General features: G+C 39.2%; 1 protein-coding gene across 1 annotated transcript in view; it reads right to left on the bottom strand.

Moving 5' to 3' along the window:
• Window positions 1–2,440: 2,440 nt before the first annotated feature.
• slc7a11.L (solute carrier family 7 member 11 L homeolog) overlaps window positions 2,441–9,852 on the bottom strand; it is a 117,615-nt gene continuing 110,203 nt past the window's right edge. Inside the window, exon 12 of the mRNA XM_018268696.2 lies at window positions 2,441–3,465. Within this exon, the coding sequence (XP_018124185.1) occupies window positions 3,401–3,465 (65 nt within the window). The 3' untranslated portion in view covers window positions 2,441–3,400. The remainder of the gene's footprint in view (window positions 3,466–9,852) is intronic.

Below are 9,852 nucleotides of genomic sequence, written 5' to 3'. Positions count from 1 at the left end.
TTAGACAACAACAGAAAGGAGCAACAGTATTGATGGAGCTACTTTAAGATGGGCCATGGAAAAAAAGGGATCAGGAAAATGATACAGACAACAGTTAGAAATATTACATTATTGAATCATACATACAATAGGAACTCTCCATATGGGAATACAAAACACATAATAATATTTCTGTTGGTTGGTTTCTACAAGAGTGTTTTAGTTTTGCACCATATTTGTGTCCATTGAGCTAATACTGTGTACTTCATGCCACCATATTATTCCTTAAAAATTGCATGCTTTTGCAGGAAAGTTTTTTCCCTGACATGGACTATAAAGACTTTAATAACTCTGCAAACTTGTGTTCTCACTCATGAATTGGTACTGCAATCATGTACTATTCTTTTCAAATCTATAGAAAATATTTCAGCAAGTGTAATGAATAAGGCACATCCCCTCATATATATAAATTCAGTTAAACAAAGGCAAAAAGTTCACTGACTTAAGCTACACTACCACACTAACTCTCTCAGTAAAATATCTATAATCTTTCAAAGTCAGGTGCACAGTTGGAGATGTATCTCTTGCAGGGAATGCAGGGAATGCTAAATGCTAGTGCATCACCAGCTAGACTGCTGGGTGGCATATTACTTTGACAAAAGACACTTCTCCCCCTTCCCTTCAAAGTTGGTATTTAATAATTGTGGGCCCTGTGATAGGGTGCTAAACTCATCTATTAGAAGTTCAAAGTGCAGCTGTTAGAACTCTGTTAGAGTGCAAAGTGCAGCAGTAAGCTGTGTCTGACCAATCTTATACCCCTGGCTCAACTCCATTTACCAAAAAGGCCAGTTATTACATACAAATTCTTCCCTCTTCAGTAACACAGGGAGATTGTCAATAAGCCTTGTAGTGTGCAAGGCCATACCTTCATAGCATGATTCACTTATGCCATTCCTCCTATTTTATAAATTCTATATTCCTCTTATTAAACAATAACAGTTCCTCACAAGACAGCGTCTGTGCTACAACTCCCCTCCTTCCACACTCACCTTTTCAGGGGTACAGGGGGCAATTGCATTCTCTTGCACTAGAATTGCCAAATTTCCAGGTTTTAAACCGTAAATATCAGGAGCAACTTTTTGCTGCCCCATGTAACTCATGTGGTGCTGACGCATGAAATGACTGTCTCAACTCACTTCATTAGCACAGCGTCCCTGCCAGCCTGCTGCCAAACGTGCAAATACATAATGCTGAAGAGATTGGTACCCAAGGTCACTAGTAAAACACTAAGGGGCAGATTTACAAAATTCGAGTGAAGAATTCGAATGTAAAAAAACTTCGAATTTCGAAGTATTTTTTGGGTACTTCGACCATCGAATTGGTTAAATTCGTTCGAATTCGAACGATTCGAAGTAAAAATCGTTCGACTATTCGACCATTCGATAATCGAAGTACTGTCTCTTTAAAAAATACTTCGACCACCTACTTCGGTAGATAAAACCTACCGAAGTCAATGTTAGCCTATGGGGAAGGTCCCCATAGGCTTGCCTGTGATTTTTTGTTCGAAGGATTTTCCTTCGATCGTTGGATTCAAATCCTTTGAATCGTTCGATTCGAAGGATTTAATCGTTCGATCGATCGCAGGATTTGCGCAAAATCGTTCGACTTCGATATTCGAAGTCGAACGATTTTAGTTCCCAGTCGAATATCGAGGGTTAATTAACCCTCGATATTCGACTATTGATGAATCGGCCCCTAAGGGGTTATTTATTAAATTTAGAGTTGTGTTTTCCTAAAAAAAAATTAAATATTTCACTAAAAAAATTAAAATTTTTGGAGATTTGTTATGCCAGAAGCTCATAAAATCCAGAATCTGAAAATACTCCAGCTAAAACCTGTCGAGGTCATGTAGAAGTCAATGGCAGAGGTCCTTTTAACCATAAGAAGATGTTATTATGATCCTTTATGATTTTTTTTTTTTTTTACAGTGGTTTGCGATATTCGATAAATTTGAGGTATTCAAGTTTTTTCCCCCTGATTGCATTCAATTAAGGATTTTACATTTACATTTGGGTTCTTTCTTAAATAAGCAAACATGACAAACATTGAGTTGTGAATTCAAGGTAGAAAAAATCTTACAAGCGTCACAAACTTGACCTTTGATAAATAACCCCCTAAATTCTCTTTTCCTACTGACATCTGTGCTCAGGTCTGCAGCTAGGGTAAATTGAAAGATCCCCTGAACCTTGAAACATTGAGGTGCCAGCCCATATTGCGAGCATCAAGGGTATGTCAGTGGGGAAATCATGGGGCCTGCTTATTAGTGATGGGCGAATTTATTCGCCAGTCGCGAATTCACGGCGAATTTGCGCGATTCGCGGCAGGCGAATAAATTCGCGAAACGCCCGCGAAAATTCGCCGGCGTCAAAATTTTTTTTTCCGAAAAACGGGTGCCGGCGTCGAAAAAACGGGCGCCGGCGTCAAAAACGAGACCCATCACTACTACAAATTCACCCATCACTACTGCTTATCAGTCTCCTGAGCATCGGAACATAGAAACTGTACAAGCCAGGTGCTACTATAGCTTTGTTACCCATTGAAGTAAGATACATAATATAAGGCTATGTTGAGTGACTTATTCAGCAGAGTAGCACTGACATTAGGCTGTAGCAAGGTCATAGCTAGTGATGGGCGAATTTATTCGCTAGGCGCGAATTTGCGCGATTCACGTCCAGCGAATAAATTCGCGAAACGCCCGCGAAAATTCGTTGAAAAAAATGCGGCAAAAACGGGCGACCGCATCGAAAAACGGCCGCTGGCATCAAAAAGACGCCGGCGCCGTTTCGCAAATTTTTCGCAGTTTCACGAATTTCGCGCAAAATTCGCAAATTTTTCGGCGAAGCGGCGCAAATTCGCCCATCACTAGTCATAGCATTTATGATTCTACTTAAAAGCAACAACAAAGAGGGTTCCTTTGGCTGAAGCCACATGGGCAAGTATAAGTTGAGATGCATGTAAGCGTGTTTCCGTCAGCTACACATACCATTACTAGAAGGTACTACAGTAAATCATTTTGCATACAGTCTATTGCATAGAGATTAAAGTGAATGTCAGCATGGATATTGCTGGGGCTCAACAGCCCACATGGCCTAAATCCTCAAGAAAGACACATGATCCCCACCTGGAGTGAAATAACTGGCATCAAAAACTGATATTCAACATAGTAATTCCCACATATTTACAAAGTAATATGCCCATCTTTCATTTTTCAAAATTCCGTCAGTCAAGTCGTAAAGGGGTGTAAAACAGCAGTGCATTGTAAAGTCTTCTGGCACTTAATTGAATTTATAGATTCAGACACTCCTTTCAGAACTTGGAAGAACAAAATATTCTTTTTGGCAACACATACTGAAGGTTCCATTCAGGAAATGTACTTGTCTGCAGGTGCAACTTCCAGGAGTATTTGCAGCATCATAGTGGTTCTCTCTAGAAAGAGAAATAAAATAGTATGAAAAGTAGCAAAGGAGGGACTTCTGGAAGGATTTATAGATCAGTATTCATCATCTAGTAAAGCTTTTTACCTGTCATAACAATAATATACATAATGCATTTTTATTTTACATGGCATCTCTCAGTGACATTCACCAGCCATGGAATGTTTTATTTCAATAACAAGGAAGGTCAAATCAATGCTCTCATTGCAATTGACTACTAACGAAACAGAAAATCAAAGCCTGATGCTAGGAAAGGGCTTCTGAAATGTATTAGATGTAACGCCTTAGACACCAAATCACAGCAGAATGATGCATATTTATTACTGCGGAGTCATTTGCATCTATTGTGTGGTCATAGGCTTGAAAACCCATGAATTCATAACAAAACCATAATCAGCAAAATACCTTAATAGGAAAGTGGTCTGACAAAGGAATGTTACAAATGGTGATGTGGATTCTAATAGAAATAATGGTCTTTCCTGAAAATGTTCATATTCTGGAGAAAATATGATATTGTGGTAGAATATATAATATAATCACAAATGACTTATTGTGGCAGAATATATCGTTTTTGGCTAATGTCTTATTCTGCCGGCCCGTACCTTCTTTCTTCAGTAATATTAAAATGGTCCCATTCTAATATAAATAGGCCACATCCTTAAATGGCATCTAGTAAGAAGCTTTTTCCACATAGTTGCAACTGACACCCCATGTGCCAATACCGAAAGGAATCTACATGTTCATGTGCATTTTCAGATCTACAGTATATACTACTGTATATGTGTATATATATATATATCTACTGTATATAAGAAAGTCAGCCCCCTGTCTACATCTGCCAGATTGGAAATTGGAAATAGAAGAAGCTGCCCAAAAAGGAGAATCAGACATTTTTGGCACAAAGGAAAAGGTTAAATTAAAGTGAAGCGCATATGGGGTGAAGCCAAAGGGGGCAGAATGGCACATGCAAAGAGTGAAAAGGGGGAAAGAATGGCAATATGGCATATAAAACGGGGAACTGCACAATATTGAACAATATTTGATTTTAGGTTGGAATCCTGCGGATGCTCCTTTATACCTATTCTAGTTCTGCTTTCACTCCAACTTCTACTTTCTCAGTCTCTCTCCCCTATTATTTTTATTTCTAAATACACTATTTAAACTGCAAATAATTCACTCCGCCATATAAAATTGGATTCCTGAACCCACAAGTTAGAAAGAATAATGCTAGAATATTGTGTAAAGGCAGCCATCTCAGGTCATTGTGCCTGATCCTGTGCTTTCAGAAAGAGCCAGTGCTGCATAATGGAACTGCTTTCTGACAGGCTATTCTTTCTCCTACTCAATGTAACAGAATGAGTCACGGTGGGACTTGGATTTTTACTACTGCATGCTATTTTCATATGTACCGAAAAGCTGTTATCTTGTGCCAGGGAGCTATTATCTTTTGCATTCCCATTGTTTTGCTAATGGTTTTATAATGATTTAATAATACTTTAACAAAAGACTGTTGAAATAAACCTTCAGATAGCTGCTTGGTGCAGAATTTGACCGAATAGGGCTGTATATGCCCTGTGAATCTCTAGAGGGTTAGATTCATACATTCAAAGTCACTGTTTTTGGAAAGGCACCTCATACAGGGATCTACTGCAATTGAACATGGATATCAACTAACATCAGTGCCAAGGAGGGTCCACGTGCAACACAGGAATTTAAAGGAAAGTGACAAATTCACTAACTTAAGAGTTAGTTTTGCCAGGCTCAGTCAATACTTCTAGAATTGAGTAGATTTAATAGCTCTCATGGGTATATAGAGTTACAACCCTTAGTTGAATTACAATAGGATATGGAGAAATAGGATTTCTATATATAAAAGCTAATGAAAGATTACCTAGCGATTAAATGTCTTGAGGTACCTCTTTGTGTTGGTCAGTTGGAAGCTTTGGGGCATACTAAATTTGCAGAGAAAACTGTGTATAAAGCTGTGTAAAATAAATGGCCAATTTATCAAGATGTGTTTTGTTTTAAGCCATGCGAACACCGCCGTTATTTTACGTAAGTCACCATGTAAAAATTTTACAGGCTTTTTTTACACTGCGAAGCCTGGTGATGTGTGGTGTATTATCCCACCATTTTTTACACCACATATAATTAATATGCCCCTTAACGTATTCGAATCTTGTTAACCATGTACTGAAAGGTCTTACAAGCCCAGGTTCCTTCACCTAAAACATCAATTTCTATAATCTGACTTCCAAGAGGGTCTTCTAGTCCTTTGCAATCTTAGTACAACCCAGGGGATTGAGTTCTAACTAGGTTACTTTTTTGAATGCCTCAAAAAAAAAAAGAGGATGTAAAGCAAATCAGATACAACTGCACATCTATCACTAGCTCAATTAGTTTCCAAAAAGACAGCAAGAGTGCCAGTTGCCTGCAATATGTGAAACATCGTACTTGAGATCTGCAAGATTCAGCCTAAGTGAACTTGACAATGAAGTGGAGAACATTTTTCAGAGGAGCCCATCAACCACCCTAATATGATAGAGATATTGTTTTCTTAAGAACAGACTTTATTATTTTAAAGCTGACGGTAATCGGTACTTGAGTGCAAGGAATTTATTAGAAAATAAATCCTCAAGAACAGCAGTGTACACTTCTTGTTGCCCCAAATGGTTCCTGAGAATAATGGCATTTTTGAATGTCCTACTAGAACATATAAAAAACACAAGTTGTCTCTCTACTTCTGCCACAAATAAAAAGGAAGACAGACATAATTAAAAAGCAAAAACTTAAGGCTGCACAATACCTCGGGGCCCCATATTTTCTGTTCATAATGTAATGCCCCTGTGCACTGTTCAGAATAAAGAGTCTTGTCTATAAGCTACAGACAGTCTGAGCCATTTCCAGGCTCGCTGGGTTAGCCATAATGAATAGTATAATGTGCAGTCTGGTTGAACTGAGGCAGAGATATGTAACCCTGACTTTCCTGTGCTGTGTATGAAACTGACAGCAAGCTCAACAGAAAATTAAATATATTACAAGCAGTAGGTAGATACAGTGGGTCATTCAGTTATGTTGATATGGCTCCTGTTGGAAGCTTAAAGGGGACATATAGCATACATTTTCACAGGGCATCAAACCATGTAAAATAATGTAAAATAGAAGAAATAGTTTTATTTAATACCTTTTGGGTCAAAAATGTCTGTATTAGCTTCGAAACTGTGCTCAGTCCCTTTGCAACTTCCTGTCCAAGACTTTCCACCCTCTGACTGTAGAGCCCCTCTTTCTGCCTAAGCTACAGTGCAACAGCCAGTGAGGGAGGAGTGGGATGTTTGTGATGTCACACTCAGGCCTCCCTGCAGACATCTGTTAACCCTTACTGCTTGTTTTCCCTTCCCTGAGCTGCTCCTTTTTGTCCCTTTCTGTCCTGTTCCTTCCCCCCTCCTTTCCGTGCACTATTCATTTCTCTCCCTCTCTGTCCTGTTCATTTAACCCCCTCTCTGCCATGTTCGTTTCCCCCCCCCCTCCCTTCACTGCTTGTTCCTTTCCCTTGCAATAATTGGGGGGAAAAAAGAGAAACAAACTTCTGTATATATAAAACATAATCAGCTACTAAAAGTATTTTATTCTTTTCTGGGGGCAATGTGTATCAGCAGTTAGTGTAACTACCATAGTTATTTTCTACACAATATTATGTTGTATACAAAAAGCAATCAAAATCTTTTCGGTTTTCCTTTGTAACTCCCTGCATCTGTTATTACAGTAACATAGAATCAGCTGCATTTATTCCCTTGCAACTCCCTGCACCTAAACATAAATTGTTCCAGAACAGCTGCATTTAATCCCTTGCAACTCCATGCACATGACTATAAACTGTTCCACAACAGCTGCATTTTCCCTTGCAACTCCCTGCATCTGATCATAAATTGTTCCAGAACAGCTGTATGTATTTCCTTGTAACTATCTGCACCTAAACATAAATTGTTCCAGAACAGCTGCATTTTACCTTGCAATTTCCTGCACCTGATCATAAATTGTTTCAGAACAGCTGCATGTATTCCCTTGCAACTCCCTGTGCCTGACCATAAACTGTTCCACAACAGCTAAATTTTCCCTTGCAACTCCCAGCACCTGGTCATAAATTGTCCCAGAACTGCTGCATTTATTCTCTTGCAACTCCCTGCACCTGATCATATCTCAAAATGCAGGAATACAAACCTACAGCTGCTGGTATGGAATATCATAACAGTAAATACTAATGTACACTGTTTTTATAATGTTTAGAATTTAATAGAGGCAGGGATTTGCATAGTATACAATATCAATTGTATTATGGACTATAAATTATGTCCAGTTGGGCAGGTACATTTGTGACTGATGCCTATTTGCTGGAAACACAGGAGCATACTGTTGTACATAAATAAATAAAAGAAAATATTACTATTGCATTATTTACAGTTAGTATAAACCTTCACATCTTATGCTTTATGTTGAACATTTAAGGTATATTGTTATGTGATTGATCAGGCAGCAGAATAAGACAGCTATGTGCAGGCTGGAAACACACAGTGCAGAGAGTGAGAGGGGAGGAGTTTGGCTGTTACAGTTTCAGAGTTCAGCCTGTCAGTCAGTGCTGTGACTACATCCTGTGGGAGATTGAAGAGACTCTCGCACTCTTCCCTCAGGCCGCAGCTTGGACACCCCTGTACTATTGTGTACAAATAGGCTGATGTATCAGACGTCCTGCCTTCTGCTTAAACCTCATTGCCCTGGGCAAGAGCACACACAGTTTGATCCTCTCCTCCCCCCTCCCTTCTCCGCTGTAATCTGAGTCCAGAGCTATGAGTGAGCAAGGAGAGACTCAGGCAGGAAGTGATGTCACACCAAGCTAATACTGCAGCTGCTATTCTAAACAAACAGAGAGCTTCTAGAGCTTTGACTCAGGTGTGGTAAAACATTCTACAGAATAAATATAGCATTCTAGCTTGCACTAAAGCAGCTAAACTATTGGCAATAAAATGCCTCCATACCTTTCCTTCTCCTTCAATATTAGCAGTATGTCATTAATCATACATTGGGTTGCCACCTTTCCGGTTCTGACCCAGACAGTCCGGTTTTCAGAAGAGCTGTCCGGGTCATAACTGCCTGCTTGGTTCTCCTAATTAGCAAAACTGAACTATACTTGACTGACGTGACAATTGACCAATCGACATTCACTATGTCATAGCCCCACGCCTGTGATGTCCATAATAGATTCAAAGAACAGAGCACCGAGGAGGCCAGTTGTTAACATTTTTTTAAAAAGTCAAAATTTATTCAAAAATTCATTTAAAATCTCCATAATTACAGCAGCAAAACAGACACTTAGGCTGCCCGCTTGACGCGTTTCGTGGCTCCCTGCCACTTCCTCAGAAGCTGTCGGCAGCCAGCCTCCACCTTCCTTAAATGTGCACAACCCCCACCCACTACATACAAAACCATTAAGAATAAATGCTCCAACAATAACGTATTATGCACCCAATAACTTGGCATGTGAATATACAAATATCCAAATATGGTCAGAATTCAATTACTCTGAAAAAGATCAAATAGTTTCCTTGTTTGCTGAATTTGATAACATATGGCACCTAAACTATGGTGTGGGCACAGGTGTAGGGCAATATAACACCTCTATATAATTTTATTAAGGTTCCCTGGCCTTGTGTAGTGTAATGTATTTGCTGCAGAATATACGGCCATTGTATTTAGCGTAACTTCGAACTACTGATCGTATTTTCGCTAGGGCAACTTCGCATGCATTCGGTAACCTTGTGCGCAACTTTGGATTTTCTTGAATTAGCGTTTTCCAGGAAAATTTATACCTGGCGAAGTGTTGCGTTGTGCACGAAGCCAGAGCTGGCGAATTTTCGCAGGTAAGTAAATTTGCCCCTATGTTCAGCAGAAACCCTTATTAGTACACTCATGATGAATAGTGGGATATACTGGCCATTTAAAGATACATTTCTACAACCGTTTCAAAGACAAGGCCCAATTGACTAAAGGAGCCAGCGCCACTGTAAATATTGTTCATAAAAGGAAGAACAGTTGTGAGTTTATGAAATTACTTTCTCAGTATGGACATCATTTGGTTGTGAGTGTGCCAGACAAGCATTTGTTGCCTAAACTGTATGAATAATACCTATTTTATTTGGATTAGTAATTCAGGGGAGGAAGGGGGTGGTTTCATTGAGTGGACTACAAATAGATTGCTTTGCATGGGTAGGCTTATAACTATATACTTGTAAATGATGGTTGATCTATTTTTGGGATGCCTCCCTAAACTTTTAAGATTCTCTGTCTATGTTTTGGTTCCTTATGCAAAATTGCTACACCTAATTCT

Source organism: Xenopus laevis, chromosome 1L (assembly GCF_017654675.1).
Source record: "Xenopus laevis strain J_2021 chromosome 1L, Xenopus_laevis_v10.1, whole genome shotgun sequence".
Classification (NCBI taxonomy): Eukaryota; Metazoa; Chordata; class Amphibia; order Anura; family Pipidae; genus Xenopus; species Xenopus laevis.
This window is presented reverse-complemented; position numbering and strand designations above follow the sequence as displayed.